The following is a 23,299-nucleotide window of genomic DNA, read 5'->3' on the forward strand; positions in this document are numbered from 1 at the left end:
ATTTATAAAAGGCTTAAACAAGCCTTATTTTTCCTTAAATTTTGGATTTTTTGGTTGTAATACTTTATGAATATATCAGAGAAAAATATTATTTTAATGCAGATGAAACCCACTGTGGAAGGGAAGAACCGGGGTTGGGGGTGGGGGGGAGGGGAGGAGGGGGTTTCCAAGCACCTGTGAAAACTACATCTTCCGATTCCCACGGATGATAATTGTTCATTATAGTATACTTAACATGTAAAACAAAATCGCCGTGTGCTTTGCAATGTAAAAAAAAGAATTCTGTACTTTTTCACAATGTAAAATTCTTGTTCCTGTATGATGATTAAGAAACAACACATAAAATCAATTTTCTGCAGTTAAATATTTTTTGCGGAAATATTGATCACACTCGATAAAAGGCATTAAATACAAATTACATGTATGTACATTCGTTATCTTCTGCGATGATCCCTTGTCAATTATGTTATTCTCATTTCCACAGAATCGGTCGAAGAAGAATAATCAGTTTGCGCTTTCTTGACTTAAATATGCTAAGCCTATTCTTAACAGACAGGTAACTCTGATATAGCAACATTTCTGTTCTCCAAAATTTACCATAATTTTAGATAATCAAGAGCACTTTTAACTATACTTATGTAATTAGATTTTGTCGAGTGTCTCTAATGACGTCACAAAAAAGGGAAGTAACTCTATTGATGAGCGTTATTTTTAGCGATATTTGAACAGGTAAATATAGAAAACAACGAGGTTTAAAATTCAACGAATATTGTAATTATATCTACATGTATTTCCTTGATATTTGACCTTTAAAAGGGATTTCCTATATTGTTCTTTCCAATTGTCCCCTTTTTCAAAATATTTCATCTGCAGTTTCCTTTTCAACAACATCTATAAAGATCCAACAACTATTCCTCAAATGGATTTCCCATTTCGATTGATTGAATGATTGATTGATTGTATATTGTTTAATGTCCCTCTCGAGAATCTTTCACTCATATGGAGACGCCGCCACTTGTCGGTGGAGGGCTACAAATTTTGTCCTATGCTCGGCACTCAGGGCCTTTGAGCAGTGAGGGATCTTTTTCGTGCCAACACCTAATGCGACACGGGGCCTCGGTTTATACGGTCTCATCCGAAGGACCGTCCCATTTCGAAAAAAAAACATAAGCGTAGCCCGATTTACTTTTGAAAAAAAAACTTTTTTGAGCAACATGAATTTTTTCGTGATGTTTTCCCTCTTGTCCTAAACATTTCCACATTCGTGTGAACTCTTTAGTAAGTATGCTGATTTCTGGACCAGCTACCACCTTTAATTCAGCTGGATCTCCCGTTAACCATCACCTTTCACAATAGCATTGTTCTGCTTATTGGTTGACCAATGGCAATGTTTGAAAACTACTATTCTTTTCAAGTAAAGATTCCTTTTTCAAATTCTACATGTATATCCGGTTGCTTTGTTTGCACCCAAAGGTGAAATGGTACAAATGTAGCCATCGAGCATATTTGATAGAACCAATGGCAAAAACTATGGAATCAGATTTGATAAAGATTCTTTGTGAAGACTAAAATCTGATTCACTGCAAGACCTCACAAAAGAGAAGCCAAAAAGTTCTAAAAGAACTCTTCACCAAAATTTAAATTGTGAAATCTTTTTATTTTGTTCTGAACTCCAAGAAAAATATAGTTCATCTATTTCAATTTCACCGCAATTATCCAGTTCCATTGCATTTTTGGTCTGCCCTTTTATCACGTTATACAGATGTTAAGCAGTAATTTAATGATCTTGCCGCTTCCTTTCAACAAATCCACAGGCAGTTTGAAAGCTACCATTTCAATATGCAACCCATCAAACATTTTAACAACAAAACCATCCTTACCATTATCATCGTATCTTTTGGCAAGAACAAAAAAAAAGGTTGGCTACAAGCCATCACTGGCGTTTGTCTTTGATATAAAAAGTAATGGCGATGCCTTTACAGCCCATGGTATTCTGCAATGTGGATAGTGAATGATTACCTGTTGTTTTATGTCATTAATACAAAATTGATTAAGTACCCTTTATTTAACGTTCCTTGGAGGATTATTTCACTCATTAAAATCAAAAGTTGCTTGAACAAAAATTTCACTCACTGAGAATTTACGTTCTCTGAAGTTTTATTTCATCTATTGAGATTTTAAGTGCGTTGGAAGAGTGGTTCACTTCATGAGATTTTACGTTCTTGAGGGATTATTGTACTTATTATGGGCTTTCGAATAGAAAATTTTACTTGGTATTCAGACCTAATGGATAGTGAGGGAAGCGAGGCTTCAAGTTTTAAAAATGGTTTCTTGCTACTGTGATAATATATCTACACTATGGAACGATATAATGCTTTATAAGACAATAATTTTTTCTTTATATTTATAGCATTCAAGTTTGAATATGATTTTTATAGTCTTTTTAAAATTTAAAGTGCTTTACATAAATTGCTTCGCCGCAGCCCTATCAAACAATTAATTTTAATATTTTGTCATGTATATAAACTTGCATTTTTGAGAACACAAAATGTGCTTTGGTAATGTTATACTATTACTCTAGTACAAAATATTTCACATTAACTACAACTTGCCGACAAATTTATCAAAGGGTATTTTCCGCTCAATAGCGTTATCTGGTTTAAAACAAAGCCATCATACATTTTTCCCAAGTAAGATTCAGTTAGAGGGGGGACTCCTCTTACAGATTTTTACCAAACATCTCAAATTAATCCTCATTATAGACTTGCGCCAGACTCTTTTATACACATATAATGAATTCTGCCTCTATCCACGAGTATTAAAAATGGTAAATGTCAAACGTATATTTTCGTATGTATTTTGAACATGCTGACTTTTCCGCAAGAGTAATAAAGCAAACTTATCGTAATTATTCGGATATATAATATTTAAAAAAAATAATTAAAACATGTTTATTTTAAACTAGCTTCTGCATCTTTATATGCTGATTGAAATAAGATAAAAAAGTTTATGACACCCCCCCCCCCCCCTCATTGCTCAGTTTTGCAGTGAATTGACGTCATTTTCAATTATGACATTATAAATCTGTAGTTCAGAGAAGAATATGCACAGAGTACACTGCAATTTTCTCTTGGAAGTCTTATCGTACCTGCGAAATACATTTTGAAGTAAAGAAACACATTTACTCTCAAATATATATAATTCTCTTAATGAGGAACAAATAGACCTGTGATCGTATATAAACCTTTTTCATAACTGTCTGGATAAAATAAGAAGTAGTGACAATAGTTTCTAATTCAATTTTATTTGATATTCCCTTCTTATAATGTTTACTCATTGTTTCTTTTTTGACAGAAAAACGCTCTCTCTACGGAATAAAAAACGAAATAAGAATTGCATTACTGGGAAAAACAGGCAGTGGTAAGAGTGCAACGGCCAACACAATTTTTGGGGAAAAAATTTTTTTCTCAGGACCACTGCTATGCAGTGTAACAAACAAGTGTTTACAAGCGAGTGGAGTTCGGTTCGACAAAAAAATTGTAATCGTTGATACCCCTGGCGTCTGCGATACAAACAGAGAGGATGCAGATATACAAAGAGAAATCCAGCAATGTATAGCAATAACAGCACCAGGTCCTCATGCCTTTATATTAGTTCTTGGGCTCAGTAGATATACAAAAGAGGAACATAAAGCTGTTAAACATTTCATTGAACACTTTGGAGACGACATTTATGAATACTTGATTATATTATTTACTCGAAAAGATGACCTCAATCGTGCTGGGAAGAGCCTTGAAGATTTACTAAAAACAGCACCTGAAGAATTGAAGTATATTCTCAACAAATGCCAAAATAGAGTTCTTGCATTTGACAATACATTGAAAGGAGCTGAACAGGAGATGCAGGTTAAAGAGTTGCTGGAAATTATAAACACAAATGTAGTTCGAAATGGAGGCAAATTCTATACAAATAAAATGTATGAGAAAGCAGAACAGCTGATAAAAAGGTGTCAAACAGAAATTAAAAAGCAAGAAAAGGAGAGATGGGAGGAAGAAAGACGGAAGATAGAGGAAGATTGTCGACAGAAATTCCAAGCTGTGTTGAAGGCAAAAGAAGATGAAATGCTTGAAATCCAGAATAAAATGAGGTATATTGAGGGTATGAAATCCCAAAAAGATCAAAATATCAAAGAAAATGAGAATAAATTAAGAAAACTTCAAGAAAGCTTACAAAATAAATCAAAAGATGAAAGGAAAATGAAAAAAAAACAAGAAGAAGAATTACTGAGGATGAAAACAGGTTTAGAAGAAAGAATTGATGACTACGCTCGTGATGAAATTAGAAGAGAAGCTGCAAAAAATCGAGGTTTCATATCAGCTGCTGCAAATGCTTGGAAATGTGTATGGAATTCTGGAATGGATAAACTCGGGATAGAATAATTGAAATTGAATTAAACACCTTAAAGCCTCTTTTTTCCACGAAGATTAAAGTTACCTTAAGGCATGCTTGCATTCTATATGATTTAAATAATGCAAATTTTCTAGATGCGAATTGAAATACGCATGTCAGCAAGTACCCGAATATTGGATACTAAGTTGAATGAAGTTTTAAACACTAAACAACAATTATGTAAATAATTTCATGTATGTGTTGAATGCTGTTTATTTTCTTTTGTCTAAATGTAAGTATAAGATGTTTTATTTTATTGTTCAAACTGAATGTTTTGATTTCTCTCCATTTTGCTGGAATTCTCCCAGGCCTTTAAAGTGTCTGGTTCCATGTTATGTCGTTTTCCCTAGTTCTTAGTTTTCGGCTGCTTGTTACGCAACTCCAAAATTTTCCATGGTCAAACCTGACCCCTACATAGACCATCAGCCAATTAGAGGTGTCCATCGTAATCACGTGTTTTGATGCTGTCTGTTCCTGGTTCATTGGGATTTGCTGCTGTGTTTGCTTGTAAATGTTTTGCGGGAGAATGGACAGAGTCTCTTTTTCCCATGCAAATTGCAGTCAAAGAATTGTTTCCATTTGTATTAACTCTAGAAATTAGGGGCTCAGATTTGGCAAATAAGAAAATTCTCTTTATGTCGGACAGTATAGCCGTGGTAGAGGTTATAAATAAACAGTCGAGCAAAGAGAAAAATCTCATGTATCTTCTTTGTCGTTTGGTACTGGTTTGTCTATCAAATAATATCTTCTTTAAAGCTAAGCATATCCCGGGTAAATAAAATGTGGTAGCTGACAGATTGTCACATTTGCAATTTCGGAAACAACGGGAAGAAGCGCCATACGTAGAACTACAGACAACTGTCATTCCGGCACATCTATTGCAGATTTGACCTCTACCACACGTTCCGTCCTGGTGGCAGCCTTATCACCTTCTGCTCGTTATGCATATTAGGCATTCATGGCAACTTTTTCTCAAATTCAGAAGAAATCTATCATCTTTAGCATTTCTCATTACAGATATTCGTAACTTCAAAGGTTTTCTCTTTGAGAAGTAATATAGTTCTAGCAGCCATGCCTCACATATATCTGCATTGGGTTATGTTTACAAATTGATAAATTTGACAGATCCAACTCGTGCAAAAACTACTAAAAGGTTGTCACAAGCTTCTACCCTCTCAGGATGCTATATTACCAATATCTAAAAATATAATACACAAACTTTTGGCTGCATTAGCCTTTACTGTTCCACAAGCTTTAAATCGGGTTCCTTTGCAAGCCCTTTTTTTATGTTTTAAGGACATTGGCAACGTTTCTGGTTTTCGTATAGGATTTTTCAAGATTTTTTGAACAGGTTAAATTGTACATCCCTGCTTTTCTTTTATTACTGTAGAGTTGAATATATCCGATAAAAAACACACGTGCTTTTGTTTACTTCTCAGTCTGTAGCATATGCTTTATTTGTTTTCAGCGCCTAGAGAATTCCATACAGGAGATCACTCTCAATGACTTTTTTTCATAAGTAAGAAAACCTAGGTATAAACCTTTTTTCTCCGGAAACCCTGCGTTGTCAATCACCTTAATGCCTTTCTGCGATTAAGACAGAAGAAGAAGAAGACAAAGTTTTTCAAATACATGATATAAATTTTATGGGGGAAAAGGAAAACTTTCAGCAGTTCAAATTGTTCTTAGACATCATAAATCTCAACAGAAGAATGAGCCCATCATTATAGCAATTCAAGCCAATCCTAGTTCACAATGTTTTCCGGTGCATAATCCTTATAGATATAAATAATTATTTCCACATGTTTCAGGCCCATTTTTCCAGTTTGTCAATGGAACTCCAGCCACATAATCTTGTGTCAATAGTGAACTTTCAAAAGCGAAGCATTTGCTGGTCTGGATCCAAAGCGCTATAAGAAGCACAGTTTTCGAATAAATCTGCAATACATGCTACCCAGCTAGGTTATTCTGAAACTTTCATTCAACATTTAGGAAGATGAAACTCAAATGTTTTACAAAGATATATAAGAATTAATTTTTTTCAGTTGTAATTAGAGTATGACCCCCCACCCCCAACCCCAATTTTTCTATCTGAATACAATCCATTGTAGGTCAGTATTCTAACTGCTGCTATTGGGTTAAACGTTAGTTTTCATGACAGTGTTTTAACTGCTGCTATTGGGTTAGGACGCAGGACAGTGTTTTAACTGCTACTAAGTGTAGGTCAGTATAGGTTTAGGTTGCAAGTATTAAAGAGGGATGTGGCTCTATAGTCCAGTATGTAGATGTAGTTTCATTTGTACAATACAGGATAGTGTTTATATGTAGCTGCTGTATTGTCAAGGCGGCTGATTATTTTTTCCTGTTAACTTAGTTAGTTATTCCCATTTTGAGTAGTATATTAAGCATGTCATCTTATTTTTCTTCAAAGTAATGTAACCACTGCCTGCTGGTTCCATCAAACAGATGAGTATTCATTTCATATGTTTATTACAGTCATAATATTTTCTTGTAAATTTATCAACACTAGATGCCAGGTCAATGTTAAATGCTGGCATATCATATTTTTTCCTGCATTATATTGTAAATGATGAGATGATATTCCTGTGCTCAACCTCACCTTGGATGGCACAATGAGTTTGCCAAACTACGTTCGTCAATCACATTTGGTGGCAAATTTATTTTTGTGGTACCATCTTTTTGCTGCATACCTACTGTTTATATATTTTTTGCAAATATTGTTTATCTGTAAATTTAGTGGATCAGTATATTTTAAAATATGTATTTGTGCGATTACCTTTGATCTGATCCCCTATCATTTTTGCATGTATATGATGTATATACTTCTTCTTCTTTCGTCATTTTAAAGAGTGACATATTTCATCTCAACAATTGTGTTGATTTTATTTGATTTTATCAAAACAAAAACAGAGCTGCGGTTAGATTGTGCAGCGTGAGGAAACATGAAAATCATTTAATGTTAAAGTGTTCGTGGTCCGTCCAATTAGCCGTCCATCTTTTTTTTCAAAAATGTTCTCACAGATTTAGCCTGTTTTCTATATAAGTCAATACACAAATAGAATACATTTAGATGCAGAACTAGATGTATATTTGCATTTTCAAATAGATAAGTGGTGTTGGCATGGTTACCAAAAATAGAAATGTCTATGAAATACGTTTAAAATGCTACTCCTACTGTTAAGCTGATTTCAAAATATCTTGATAAACAAAGTAGACAACTTTAAAAAAATTAAAACAAAAAATTCTATATATCTGCATTTCTTCTGCTCTCTCTCACTTTGAACCTGTGACCTTCCTTTGCGTCCATATAGCTATCTTATTCATATTTTTCATTTAGTTTTTATTGTGTTTATTGTGTCAATTCAGACCTACATATGTTTTATCTTTACTATGGAAAGAAACACAGCCTAGATACTTCAAGCTCTTTAAAGTCACCTGAGTAAACTCAGATGACCTACTTCTATCTGTTTTCGTCCGTCGTCCGTCCGTGTGCTTACAAGCGAACATTTTCAGCTTCTTCTTTGCAAGAACTCAATCAATTTCAAGATATTTTTGCACAAAGCAAGATATTATTGCATATTATTGCACAAAGCATCTATAGGTTAAAGGGAACATAAATTATGAATTTCATGGTCCATGGTCCAAGCCCCCCCCCCCCCCGGGGGCCTGAAGGATGGGTCCAAAACCACTAAAATTAGTGCAATCTTTAAAAATCTTCTTCTGTACTCCTCGACATCCAGCAGTTCAACTGTTGGTATAATTGTTATCATCATTACGTCCCATAACAAACTTGTAAAATTCATGGCCCCAGGATCAGGGGTTCTCGTGCTAGGACGGGGCTCTATATATATTATTTAGTGAAAATGCATTATTTAATCATGTGGCGGTCCCTTTTGCCTTTGTAAAATGCTTTACATAAATCGCTTCGGTGCAGCCTCATAAAACAATTATTTTTAATATTTTATCATGTAAATAAACTCGTTGCATTTTCGAGAACCCAAACTGTTCTTGGGAAATGTTATGCGATTACAAAATATTTCACATTAACTTCAATTTACCGACAATAATAATAATAATGCTGCCTGACTTCATTCATACTAATTGTTAGTCCATTATTTAAACACTGAATTGACGACGGATTTTTTTTATCCGTTATTTCCTGATCCTGACAAGGAACACATGGCGGTTTTGACCGGTTGGCAGGGGATGCTCACTCCTCTATGGCATCTGATCACACCTCTGATGTTTTGGAGGTCCGTATTTCCTCTGCTCTTATTTTGTATTGTTTTATGGACTTTGAGATTGAATACTGTTAGTTATCTCCATATCCTTCGTAATAAAAATGTTATTATTGAAATTATAATAATTATACATTGTATAATAAAATCATATAATATTAATAGAAGTCACGTGATGCCGTGTTGGTAGTTGTGCTCATCTTTGCGTTAGACACTCTTTTATGGTTTTGCAATAGTTGATTATAATTTACCTTTATCAGCGTTTTTGGTATATTATCAAACTTAATTTTCTTTTAAAAGTCTGAAATTTTCCGAGAAATTAATTATATGCTTCCTAAATATACAGTAAAATTTGTCTAATCCGAACTCTGAGTACTCATAACTTTTGTCTCTTCCGCCTATAAATTTTAGTCCCATGCACTTCTTTAACAAATTCATTAGAGATCAATTAAACCCGCCACACATATTTTCCTGAGTTACTTCAAAGCAATTAACACTTTTCGTGGTGGATGTGCTAATCTGTGTTTACATGAGAATTTTTAGTGCCATGAAAAGAACTGAAATTTGGCGGTGACACGGCCCGCTTGGATAATAAGATATGATAATCTGAATTTCCTCTGGCCTTCTTTCAAAAACTGACCATAAAGCACATTTATCGGCAATAATTGCTAAAATATTAATCAAAAAATTATTCAGTTTAATTTTAAATAAAAAATGTGTTCAAATAAAATTAAAAGTCATACAAGCTTATTCTTTTTCATAGATAAAGTATCTGGTATGCACATAATTACAGTCTGAATTTCCTCTGGCCTCTTAAATATTATCTTTTTTTTCTCAACCTTCACTGTAAAAATCTTATAAAATCCCACTTGATCTAATAAGAAATTTTGTTTTTCAATACCAGTTTAAAGAAGTGATGTCTATCTATGTGAATGAGGTATAAAATTGGTATGTACATGAATTGGAAAAAAAAAGATAAAATAATCTGAATTTCCACCAACCTTTTTCCAAAATCTGATTTTTAAAGCACATTTGTGTGTAATGATTGATAAAAAATCAATAAAGAAACTATTCAGTTTAATTTTAAATATATATAGTAAAACTCGGTTTTTAAGAAATCACTAAGACCTATAAAATTACTTCGCTATAACCATAATTCTCTTTATCCATGTAACAAATTCATTAAATTTATATGTAGCTGCATGGGGATCTAAAATAGAGTTCGCTATATCCATGGATTTGATATTTCCGTGTTTGCACTAATAGAATTTTGCTGTAACATGTTTAAATAAATATCTAAAAAAAAAAATAAAAAATGAAATAATAAACAAGAGGCCCATGGGCCACATCGCTCACCTGAGAAGCTTTGACCATTCTGTTCTTTACCAGATTTCACCCTTGTTATACATAATGCATCCCCACCTTACCCCACTGATCCTAATTTAGACATTTTGAAATCTACACTACCCCATGATCCTTCCATGGGCACATATGTTTCAGCTTTTTGGCCCAGTGTTTCCCGAGAAGAAGATTTTCAAAGATTTTTCCTATATATTTCTATATAAAACTTTGATTCCCTATAATGGCCGCGCCCTTCCCCCGGGGGTCATGATTCCTACAATTTAGAATTTACACTACCCCAGAATGCTTCCACATAAGCTTCACTTTTTCTGGCCCAGTGGTTCTTCAGAAGAAGATTTTCAAAGATTTTTCCTATATATTTCTCTATAAAACTTTGATTCCCCATTGTGGCCCCATCCATCCCCCGGGGGTCATTATTTGAACAATTTAGAATCTACACTATACCAGGATGCTTCCATATAAGTTTCAGCTTTTCTGGCCCAGTGGTTCTTGAGAAGAAGATTTTCATATATTTTTCCTATATATTTCTATGTAAAAATTTGATACCCTATTGTGGCCCCACCCTTTCCCTGGGGGTCATGATTTGAACAATTTAGAATCTACACGATACCAGGATGCTTCCACATAAGTTTCAGCTTTTCTGGTCCAATGGTTCTTGAGAAGAAAATTTCAAAGATTTTTCCTATATATTTCTATATAAAACTTTGATTCCCCATTGTGGCCCCATCCATCCCCCGGGGGTCATGATTTGAACAATTGAGAATCTACACTATATCAGGATGCTTCCACATAAGTTTCAGCTTTTCTGGCCCAGTGGTTCTTGAGAAGAAGATTTTCAAAGAATTTTCCAATATATTTCTATGTAAAACTTTGATTCCCCATTGTGGCCCCGCCCTTCCCCTGGGGTCATGATTTGAACAATTTAGAATCTACACTATACCAGGATGCTTCCACTTAAATTTCAGCTTTTCTGGCCCAGTGGTTCTTGAGAAGAAGATTTTCAAAGATTTTCCTATATATTTCTATGTAAAACTTTGATTCCCCATTGTGGCCCGCCCTTCCCCTAGGGGTCATGATTTGAACAATTTAGAATCTACACAACCCCAGGATGCTTCCACATAAGTTTCAGTTTTTCTGGCCCAGTGGTTCTTGAGAAGAAGATTTTTTAATGACCCCACCCTATTTTTGTCTTTTCTTGATTATCTCCCCTTGCGAGGGGATATGTCCCTTCATTTTGACAATTTGAATTTCCCTTTACCCAAGGATGCTTTGTACCAAGTTTGGTCAAAATTGGCTCAGTGGTTCTTGAGAAGAAGTTGAAAATGTGAAAAGTTTACAGACGGACAGACAGACGGACAGACGGACGGACAGACAGACGGACGGACGACGGACAAAATGTGATCAGAAAAGCTCACTTGAGCCTTCGGCTCAGGTGAGCTAAAATTTTTATAGTCTATATGCACTAAGGTTTACATGGTTAGAAAAAGGCCACACAATAATAAAACTAACATTACAGTGACATATTTTGGCACAGATCTAATTGCCAATGTAATTAATATTAGAATGTACAACATATGGATATATTGGACACCATTTAAAAATAAAACACAAAAAAGAGAAGTTTGTTCTTGTCAAACAGAATTATTTCTTTAACCTTGACAAAAGTTTCTACATGTACAGTGTGTTCTATAAAAACTAGCTTTCCTGTCATAATGAATTCTTTTCTTTGCCTTTCAACTGCAAGCTTTTTTTGTCACATACTTTGTTCAAATAATGATCACTGTAGGTGTAGGTCTTTTCTGAAGCAAATGCTTAGGCCTTTGCTTTGTGTTATGTCCCTCTCAAGAATTTTTTTCACTCATATGAAGACGCTACCACTTGCTGGTGAAGGGCTGCAACTTCATACCTATACTCGGTACTTATGGCCATTGAGCTGTGACAGTGAGAGATCTTTTTCATGCCAACATCTACTGCAGCAGGGGATCTCAGTTTATGCAGTCTCATCCAAAGGACTGGTCTCCATGTTCCACAGTGCTCCTTACTTTGAGAAAATAGAGAGCTGCTCTAACAAATGTGTCATGCAGATTTCAGGCTTTGACACAACAATACCATTCTTAGCCTAGAAAATAAATTTTATTTTAGTTTTAAACTTCATGTTTTAATGGTGTGTATGGACATACATAGTAAACATGTAAATAAGTAATATCTACCAGGGGTATTTAAAACTTGAATGGTCTATACTTTATTGTCAATCAGTTTATGAATTTGAAGCCTGTGCAGTAGAAGTAGAATAAAAAATCGATTGGGGGATTGTATATTTAATCACTTTGTTGTCTTGTCAGTTACAAAATAAATTAATTTTTATCTATTTTGTTTACCTATGTATTTGTAGATAAATTGATAAACAAAAAATACATAAGATAAATAATTAGTTCATTTATTAATTTTGTATTTTTAAAGTAATTTATTGTATTTAATTTTCACTTTCCACCTCGCCTTATTTATTTTGTGCCGAGTTTACTATGCAGCTCTGTATTTGTCAAGAAAAAGATTGATTCGTTTTTAAAATGATTAATTTCATTTTATCAATTTTATTTATTTTTTCAAGGAAACTATATCAATTTTAAAAACTACAATTTTCCAAAATTCAGCATTACCCCGGTCGTGTTTTGTTTTAAAGTTCAAAGTCACACAAGTATTTTATGGATTAAATAAATGTTTGCAAAATAAATAAATTAAATAATAAATCAAACCAAAGAATACTTAAATAATTAATTTTAAAAATTGATAGATAAATATTCTTTGAAGCAACAATTTATTAATATTTCATAGTTATTTCAGAGTTATAGAAGAACACAATTAGTCTCTTAATACTTAAAAAAAATACTACCATGTGTTTAAAATAATGTTCAAAAAGTTCTTAGGTAAGTAACTCTGAGTACTAAATTGGCAATCCCACATCTTAGGTAACCGTACAGTGCTCTGGGAGTGTGTAAACTTCTTCTTTTTGCTTCAATGAACATATACAGGGGCGTACTGTGGAAAATACTGTGGTTTACCGTAGTTGTCTGTAGGAAACAGTAGCCATACAGTGGCATAATGTAGGCGTATCGGGGCATACTGTATGTAACTGTGGCATGCTGGGGATACATACAGTGGCATACAGAGATTTACTGTATATACAGAGCTAGCATACCGTAGCATACTGTAAATATACCGTAGATTACTGTGAAAATGCTGTAGGATACAGAGAAAGACAGTGGATTTTCATATGGACACGGGTTTTAAAAGCCAGTAGTGTAATTTTACGTATATTTATTTTAGAAATATTATAATTACACAGGACCCATATTCACTTTACTATATCGGACTTTCAATTATTTCAATATACACGTAACAAAAAACCTTTAAGATTTTTTGTTGTACAAATATCAGTACTAGCATATGGATTTGAAAATGTTCATGTATTTTTCTCATTTTGGTAATATGGTAATATGTAATAAAAGGTTGGATGTAAAATACTACAATATTCTTTTCTTTAAACATGTACCATATCCGATATGTACAGATAAATAATTTTAATAAAATCATGGGAAGGGTTTACATTCCGAGGGAACGTGTCATTTAAACTAAGAGAATGAATTATACAATCTGAGATAATGGATTGTGTAATTTGAGGGAAGATAATAATCTGTGAGAATATGAATTGGCAATTTGTTATAACAGATTGTCAGTCTGAGAGAATGGATTGTTTGAATCGAGAACTCGGTTTACTTTTATAATTTTTTAAAAATTCTATGTCCCTTGATGGCTTTCATAGATTGCATACCTGCATGGCTGCCAGGGTTGTAAAAAGAAGGGAGACAATAGACTGCAATGTTACTTCAGGGCAAAATTCCTGGGGCAAGGCTTTTCCTGAGCATGGGCGTGTTTATAAACCATCCAGTGAGTTTGACCACCCATATATATGATGTACAATAATTGGAAAGTGTCTGAAAAAATGAGAAAAATGGAAATTCTAACCACAAACTTCATGCAGATTGGAAATACAAGAGCAGTCTATAAAAACAGCTTGTTTCATATCTCGGCATTCATTCAAATAGATAATATTATGTGTTTAAATAATGTGTTTGTATGAATAATCAAGCATCATAAGTATTATGTGTTTCAAACACTTATTTTTCAAAATATAAATCATATGTTTATAAACTCGTATGAATGATTTATCATGAGAATAACACAAATGAAATTTGACTTTATTTTTTGAAATTTTAGAAATACAGAAAATTTCAACAACAAAACAAACATTTACCAGTTCATTGGTGTCCTTACATATTACTTGGCATTCGTAGATCATAGTAGGCTTAGCAAGTGGGTATTCACAGATGAAAGTATTGTTGCATATGTTGCCAGCACCCTAAAAATTTAAAGTGAAAGTGGTAAATGTACATGATGTACACACTGGTATACACATACTGAAAACAACTATCTATTTAATATAATGGCAACTTTGATTTTACTTTGAACTTATGAGTGTTTGTCAAAAGCATCAAAGTTCAAAAGCAACGCAAAATTGGCTGAACAATACGAAATACGCACACTGAAATATGAAGATCTAGTACATGTACGAGGGTTGTCCCAAAATTTCGTAGACTGAGTTCATATCTTAAAAAGAAATTAATGTATCTTGATAAAATTTTCAGGGTGAGTAAAGCGTGTTCTTGGCAGATAAATTACGAAATTTTATGATTTTTACTTGAAAACTTTTCGGGTAATAACATTTAAAGTGATATCGTTCTCCAACACCCGGAGCAATCTGCAACGTCAAAAAATACAAATGCCAACAGATCAAATTTTTGGAGAAATATTTCAATTACCAGAATCAAATTCTTAAATTAAACGAAACGGTTATAGTTATAAATGTAAAATATCTTAATTACTACATGTACTATGATATGATCAAACATTAAAATATGTAAACAAAGTATATGCATGTACAGGTATGAAATAATAATAATTTGAAAACGCTTCATTTCTACGGGCTTTTCGTCTGTTTTCTCTAAGGGAGTTGCACAATGCAACTCTTGCACATTTCTTAGCCCTGTCTTTTATTTTAGCTACTGTTGTTTATATATATAGAGAGAAACCGTTTTAATCATTTTAAATACTCAGGATGAGAAAAAGTTTCCTACTCTACCAAACCGTTATGACTGGTACATTTTCGTAAGAGTGAATTCAGGATCAAAGCACTTGATCATAGTCCAGTGCGCCGCCTGTGCCAACGCAGACGCCATTTTTAAGGAAGTCGGATTTCAACCTCATGTATATAAAACGTTACAAAAATCATATTTATCAAAGCATAAACACCAAAATTTGGGGAAATGTAGTTAATAGAACAGTATTAAGAATTTTCATTTCCATAAAAAAAAAATAAGGGGTAGTTGTTACTTTTCCGTAGGATTTTAAATATAATATACCAAATTTTAATTGCAACTCTTGGGTATTGCGCCGCCTACCTACACCAGACAATGAAATGTGTCTTCTAAATTGGAATGATTTGTGTAGTTACTCCATTTTTGTCCATAAATTTATTATATACTGTTGGTTTAATCTATATACAAAGTTTTATTAATGTATGACTTAGGATTCCGACAAAACAACGCTTGTCTACGGAATTTTGGGACAACCCTCGTACATGTCTACATTTAGTTTTCTTTTGAACGTGAATTAATTGCGTTTTAAACTTAAACTATGCAGTCAATATACACGTATTCTCACCTGCTAATACCAAAGGATGTCCGTATTATTTGATTCATTGATGTGATGATCTTCGTCGTGAAATAATCAATAAAATTGACGTTCAGATTTCGGATCACCGTCATGTTGTTTGTTTACTCCTACCATAGCGGAAACACGTGGTTATTTCAATTCGTATCAACTCATACATTGATGAGTCGTATTTATTTATAAATGCGAATTCTTGTTTTGTAAAATTTCGTGCTAATATAGATCTAATTTGCAAATTAAGTATACAATATAACCAAATACAACTATATTAAAATCTGATTTTTTAGTAAAGATCGACGTTTAGGGAATCTACAATTTTTCTCAACATTGTACATCACAACATGAAATTTTCATCATTACATGAGGATGAATAAATTAACATTTCATTTCACACAAAAGGCAGAACGATAGTAAATATTTGTTGTTTTTTTTTAAATGTATTTTTGTATTATGCATTTATTTCAGTAAAAAATATATATTTAAATGGTCAAAAAAGTCTTTTAAAAGAATTTGTTGTTTCGAGTAAGACGCAACAATATCGACCTTGACGTAACATGGTAAATATTGACCGATTTTTCCATAAAAACTATGCAAAGGTCACAAATTCAAATTATCGTAATTAAGAAAATACGGAGCTTAAGAAGGCCTGTAAGGGCTTGTTGGAAAGGAAATTTTCTCCACTTTTACCAGCTTTGTTTTGTTTTCCCTATTTCAACACTGAAATAAACGTAAAACTGAGCTTTGTTTAAACATTACGAATAAAACCGAGAAAAAACACATAAGTGCAAGAAAATTCTTGTTTTTAAAATATACCTTAAAGTAATAACAATAATTTTTACATATTTTAAAAGTAGAAAAAATATGCTTTAAGAATATACCATGCTTTCTTCATAAAGTTAAACAGGAAAAAATTGTCAATCGTCTTGAAAATCGGCAATCCCTTTGGAAAATTACGCCATATTCAAAAGGTCACGTTTTTCTTCACAACGTAAAATCGATTAAATACCGAAAATCAAGACATAATCTTTTTAGATATTTTAAAAGTAGAGAAAATTTCCAAAAAGATGATATATAGTTTATATACCTTCATGCTTCCATTAAATAGATACGGAGATCTTATTTTCGCGAAGTCGTGTTTTAACGCACCACCGGTCAATTTGACTGGTACGGAAGTAAAGGGGTTAAGAAAAGAAACTTTGATCAAAATTTATCAAAACTTGAATGATAGTATTCCATAAAGTTTAGGTAGTCCCTAATGAATTTAAGGTTCCGATATTAAGTACAGCTGATACAATTTTTTTATTAGATTTTTGAGGAGACTTAATATCAGTCACAAGATTAAAAATGTAAATAATTCTTTGATTTTTTTTTTCTCCTGCGAACTGGACATTTAAATTGACTAAGAAAACATTAGTAATAATTCAATATAAAAAAAATCACATTCAGTAAAGGTTAACAGATGATAACAAATTTCAGAATAGGCTACCTTCGTGAAAAAGTGTAAAATAAAATTTAGAGAAATATACTAAGTTAGGTGAACTTTTTTAGGAAAACCAAAATGACAAAAAATCAGCAATATCATATAGACTGACTCTTACCATTTTGCTTCTACTACAATTAAGTTTGATGACAGCTGTTTATGAACTTGAATTGACTCGAGGTAATTACAAATTTATCAGAATAGTGTATTGCACAGAATACCTCCTGTTTTGGCTGAAGTCTATCCACACCTATTGTGATAGTGATGCTCCTGTTATCATTGTTGGAACCCATCTGGACAGAGTTGAAGTAAAGGTATATTTTCTTTCTTTTTTTTTAATAAAATGTTGAATTAAAATACTGAAGTAGAATTTTCCTGAAGAAGATCAAACGTTTACACTCATTAATAATAATATTAAATATAGCCTTACCACACTAAACGTTTCCCTTAAAACATGTTTTTTGTAGAATTCTGATACGTTCTACAACAGTATTTTGGATCAACTACATTTCAACAAACATTTGAGGACACACTTGGACAGGACGAGGTGCTTTGTGTTGGGATTTCAAACAGATGGCGTATGTTGCAATGATTCACTCTCAGAACTAGAGAAGTGTATAATTGCTATTGCCAAAGAAGATAAATGGAAAGAATCTATCCCCACTGACTGGGCTTTGTGCGAAGTTGTTGTTAGAGAAAACAGAAGACGGAAAGAAAGAATGCTTTCGCTCGATGACTTATTGAACAAATGTTTTGGTGGAAACAAAGAAAAGCATGTCCAAATTGGAGACGTTTTAAAATTCTTTCATGACATCGGTATTATTTTGTATTACCATGAAAACAATCTGTCTGGAACAGTCATTATTGATATCCAATGGTTTATAGATTCCTTTAAGAATGTCATTTCTGACCCTAACCACGTTAGAGATATTGCAGAAAATTCAATTGATTGGGAGAATTTTAACAAAAGGGGTTTTATTCTTGACAGACTCTTAACTGGCATATGGAATAAGAGACATTTTGATTTGAGTCTTTGGAATCGCAATCACGAAAAAAACTAACCCTCTTCAGTACATGCAGCGTCTTGGTCTGATAGCTGTTGGTAACTATGCACACTACATTCCTTGTTTGAACAAGCGTGCATTTGGAATAACAGAAGAAAGATATTTCCTGTCTCTACAAAGCAAAACATCCGTATTAGTCTATCGATTCCAATTTTTGCCGTGGTTTTTCTACTTTCGCCTTATCGTTTCTTGCTTGACTAAAGCCAATGGAGAATGGACGGTTTTAGAAGACAATGGACTTTGTTTGTACAAAAATGTGGCTTGTTTTGCTTATAAAGAACATATTGTGGCCCTTGCAGTGAACAATTCCTCAATTCAACTTCAAATTTTTCAACCAACGAACGTCCTTGTTTTAAAAGAAGTTGCCCTGAATGTGCGGGATACTGTTGAAGGTCTATTTCAAGAACACTTAGAGAATTTCCACAAGAAAATTGATATGTACATCGTTGGGTACCAATGTAGAAATCAGGAGGTGTTTCACGAACACGATGACTGCTTTGTTGAAGAAAAAGCTATTTACAAAAAAGGGAAAATAAGGTGCCCAAGACATGGGATGGTCAATCATCACGTTCTTAGTGAATCAGATCTTCTTGTTTACTGGAAACGAGTAAGATTGAATGATTGATTGTATATTGTTTAACGTCCCTCTTGAGAATTTTTCACTCATATGGAGACGTCACTGTATGCCGGTGAAGGGCTTAAAATTTAGACCTATACTTGGCACTCAGGGCCATTGAGCAGTGAGGGTTCTTTATCGTGTCAGTGCCTACCGTGACACGGAACCTACGTTTTTAAGGTCACATCCGAAAAACCCTTTACTCTCACTTCTAGTGCCGAGCGCTTGGCGAAGGAACAATCATTACCTATGTTTACGTCTTAGGTATGAAACAGCGCCACGAAAGAGAATCGAACCCGGGCCTCCCTATCAGGAAGCCAACGCTCTACCACTAGGCTACCGTGACCGGTGAAACAACGCTTGTACGCTAAGGCTTCCCAGAGAATATTGTAGTGTACTCTGTGTATGAACTTCTCTGAACTACAAAATTATGACGTCATAATTGAAAATGACGTCAAGTCACTGCATACTTGAGCTGTAATGATGGGGAGAATGTCATAAACTTTACACCTTTATTTCAATCTGCATATAAAGCTGCAGAATTCTAGTTTAAAATAAACGTGTTTTTATCACTTTTTTTTAACTGTAACATATCCGAATAATATAGATAACCTTGCTTTGTTTCTCTTGTTTAAGAGTCAGCGTGTTCAAACTCCGTACGAAAATATACGTTTGACAGTTACCCTTTTTTTATATCCGTGGACAAAGGCACAACTCAAAATATGTGTGTAAAATAGCCTGGCGCAGGTTGTTTATGAGGATTTATTTAACATTTTTTATGGAATTATGTAAAAGAGTTTCCATTCTAACTGAGTCTTGCTTGGGAAATATTTATGGTGGCTTTGTTTTAAAACAGTTGACGATATTCGGTGGAAAATACCCTCAGATTTGCCGGTAAGTTGAAGTTAATCAAAAATAAATTGTTCCAAAGAAATAGTATATCTTTTCCCAAGCACATTTCGGTTTCACAAGGATGCAACTAGTTTATTTATGTGACAAATGTAAATAATAATTGTGCTAACAACCTGCGCCGAAGCAATTTATGTGAAACATTTCAAAAAAGAAAAATGACCGTCACGTGATCAACAAGGTCATGTGACATCGTAGCAAATATGTTTATATATAGCCTTGGGGATCCTCTGTATGCATTTGGCGCATTGAAGTACATAACTTAAAAATAAAACTAAAAATCAACTTTGCAAAAGAGTGTTACCTTTTATATGCATAATAAGCTCCGGGTAGCCTTAACATTACTGCGTAGTGAAGTAATTGTTAATGCTTTGCAATGTACTTGTAAATGTAAATATTTAAAACACGTTTTCAATAAACCAAAATAAAGCGACAATTGAAAGAATGCCTAAAATCAAACATCAAATAATTGTATTGACATCACGTAATATATTTTTAATTATTATATATTTAACGCATAATCATATATCAGTTTTAACTTATTTGCTTATCATTATTATTGTATACACATAAAAAAATATATTCATATATTTTTTTTCCTTTAAGGATGTTATAGCTGAGATCTCAGGTAATTTAAATGAATGTGAATTGTGATATACTTTAAAAAAGATAAAAAACATTAAAAATTGCTCTTAAAATGTTGGTTTCTTAAGTTAAATCATTTTCCTCAAGATTGCGACTTTTTGAAGCAGATATATCAGTATCACATATTCAATGTGAGTTGTAGTTGACATAAGGATACTTCTTTGTCAAAAATTGGTTTTAAATAAATATTTAATCAGATTTTAATGACCTGATGGATCAAGATGAATGCACCCGTCTCTCCGAACCAGAATTGAAAAAAATGAATTTCAAGTCTTTCGAGAAACTCACGAAGATAGGAAGAGATGCTTTGCAGCTCTATTTTGACAGAATATTTCCACCTGTAGACCTGGTTACAACACTTAATTCAAACAAGGACAATCTACAACGTGGACAATATAAAATGAATCAAGATCAGTGTACACTGCTCTTTCCAGGTATTCTACAATACTGAAACAAATAATGTTCTTTTAATTTTTTTAAATTTTACTCATTTCTTGATAAAGTGTCAAAAGAATTGTACAAAACAGCATGTGGTCCTCTATTAACATACTTTCTTTTTTTACACAAAAGAGGACGTCGCTATAATTATTTCAAAGCAGATATACATGTAGTCTACAATTTTACAATTACGTGTTAAAAATAATTTAGTTATAAACTTAATAAATATGTAAAAGAAATCGTAATAAAGAACAGAAATATATGAAAGCGTAAACACATGTAATGTATTTTTGGAAAACAAAATTACTGTGATTTGAGGTTTTAGTTCTTATCATAATTCAAGTACGATTAATTTTTTTCTTTAAAATTGCCACATAGCTGATAACTCGATTCCTACTTCCTCTACATTTGATGTAACCATAATGTACAAGTTGTTGAGGAACTTTGGTCAAAACCTCCTTCCACCAACCAATGGCTGGGGGAAGAAACCTGAAATAGGACAGAAGCTCCCCAAAGATGACGTAGAAAGAATACGAATCTACAGGAATGAAGTGGAACATAAAACTCAGACAACCAACGTCATGGAGAAGGACGACTTTGATCTGAAATGGAGAGACCTTTCTCAGGTGAACAATTTTTCCTTGTTTAATCTTACGTCAATATATAGTTAATGTTAAGTAATAAGGATTTGACATATATTAAATTTGTTGCTATCATTTCTGTTTCATTTACTTTACCAGAAATATATACATTTCATGAAGAAATGAAATATATGAATTGAATTACTATGAAGTAACGGAATCTTTCCAATTAACCTGTTAACTTAGCTTTCTGTAAGTTGATAATTTTGCGTTTACCTTATCAAGAAAATTCAAAATCTACACTAGGATGGTAGAAATATTTTACAACATTTGACATAACGCCTTATCTAACAAATTTTTTAAGGTCAAATAAGATTACTTATCTATTTTATTTATATGTATCAATTTTCTAAAAACATATACTGGCCTTTCCGATCTATTTTTGACACTGTAAAAAATAAAACTTCCAGGACCAAGTGCATTTTGGTAATTTTAAAGTTACAGCTTATAATTACAGTTTTTAAGGGAGCAGATCCTCTTGTATCAAAAAAGAAAATGGAAATGAAATAAAATTCTGCTAAATAAAAACTCATTTTCAGTATGGGACTTTAAACTCTTCATTAGCTGAATTTCTATATGGTTTTTGAGAAGGAAACCTTGTTGGTAAGCAATTGACCTTAAAAATCTAAATGACAGAATTTCTTTAAATTTATAAGATTTTAAGCAGTTGAATATGATCAGAAGTTTTGGCTATGTAACACTGTGGTCCAGGTGACTGTAGCAAGCAATGATGGATAAGGGTTTTTGTTCGCTATTTTCTTGTAGAGACAACTTTCGATGTTGGTGTTGATATATTCTTTTAAACCATTATTATAAAGTGAATAAATAAATAAACATTGTTTTGTTTGTAAAATCCTATGAAACCAATACATATGTGTAATTACTGCAAAACCTTATAACATTTTTGCATAGAAAACGATTAACGTATTTTTTTTTTTACAAAACCGTGTTTCTTTTAAAAGACAATACTAAGACTTAGTCATGGATCATTAAAACAAGATATCATGTCCCTCAGGCGACTAAGATAGAATTATATGTGTGATGTCCATTTATTGCAACAACTTTAAAAGACGTTTGCAAACAGTATGGTTGAGTTTATTATTTAACATAACAGTTTTTCTTTAACAGGCCATTCTTAGACTTAGTAATGGATCATTAAAACAAGACATCATGTCCCTCAGGCGACTGAGATAAAAATACAGGTTTGGCCTCTCAGCGTTTCAAAAAGGATGAAAAAAATTTAAAATGTTTTAGAAGACGAATAGTAAAAGTGATGAAAGTGAAAAAAGTATTAAAAAGAAATACTGATAAAGCTGTGGTACTATTCCTGATTGCTGATATCATAGTACTTTTCATGAACAAGCAGCGTTAGCTGTTTATTGGGAACGCAGTTTCATATATGGTGCATGCAATGGACATCTTTATTCCTAGATAGAGAATTCTTTGTCGATGATACCCAAATTAGTCCACTGATAGAGCCCAACATGCAAGAGTGATTGCAATGTAATGTCTGAAGTTTCTTTACCTGTAAACATATGAATCTAACAAAGTTATGTCTAGTGATTTGTAGCCATTGATAATCTCCTTGAACTTAATTGAAAGCAATTTCTAATGTCTGTTTGTTGTAAAATAGTAAATTGTGCTTATCA

The 23,299-nt window shown here is 33.0% G+C and overlaps 2 protein-coding genes across 4 annotated transcripts in view; both read left to right on the forward strand.

The window, feature by feature from the left end:
* Positions 1–4,481, forward strand: part of LOC134265957 (uncharacterized) — a 30,003-nt gene extending 25,522 nt beyond the window's left edge. Inside the window, exon 9 of the mRNA XM_062748155.1 lies at positions 3,355–4,481. Within this exon, the coding sequence (XP_062604139.1) occupies positions 3,355–4,439 (1,085 nt within the window). The 3' untranslated portion in view covers positions 4,440–4,481. The remainder of the gene's footprint in view (positions 1–3,354) is intronic.
* The window catches only part of LOC134265961 (uncharacterized), a 73,795-nt gene extending 50,933 nt beyond the window's left edge, over positions 1–22,862 (forward strand). The window contains exons 2-8 of one of the 3 annotated variants that reach the window (XM_062748158.1): positions 17,554–17,651; positions 17,805–18,214; positions 18,326–19,008; positions 20,533–20,554; positions 20,769–21,005; positions 21,388–21,635; positions 22,779–22,862. In XM_062748158.1, coding sequence (XP_062604142.1) covers positions 18,412–19,008; positions 20,533–20,554; positions 20,769–21,005; positions 21,388–21,635; positions 22,779–22,844 — 1,170 coding nt within the window. In that variant the 5' untranslated portion in view covers positions 17,554–17,651; positions 17,805–18,214; positions 18,326–18,411 and the 3' untranslated portion in view covers positions 22,845–22,862. Of the gene's footprint in view, positions 1–17,553; positions 17,652–17,804; positions 19,009–20,532; positions 20,555–20,768; positions 21,006–21,387; positions 21,636–22,612; positions 22,700–22,778 lie in introns of those variants that run through there. The other 2 variants (XM_062748156.1, XM_062748157.1) reach the window with 2 other exon arrangements.
* Positions 22,863–23,299: the final 437 nt, after the last annotated feature.

The sequence above is a fragment of the Saccostrea cucullata genome, unplaced genomic scaffold, assembly GCF_032062105.1.
Source record: "Saccostrea cucullata isolate Sc308-1 unplaced genomic scaffold, CSIRO_AGI_Scuc_v1 ctg1694, whole genome shotgun sequence".
Classification (NCBI taxonomy): Eukaryota; Metazoa; Mollusca; class Bivalvia; order Ostreida; family Ostreidae; genus Saccostrea; species Saccostrea cuccullata.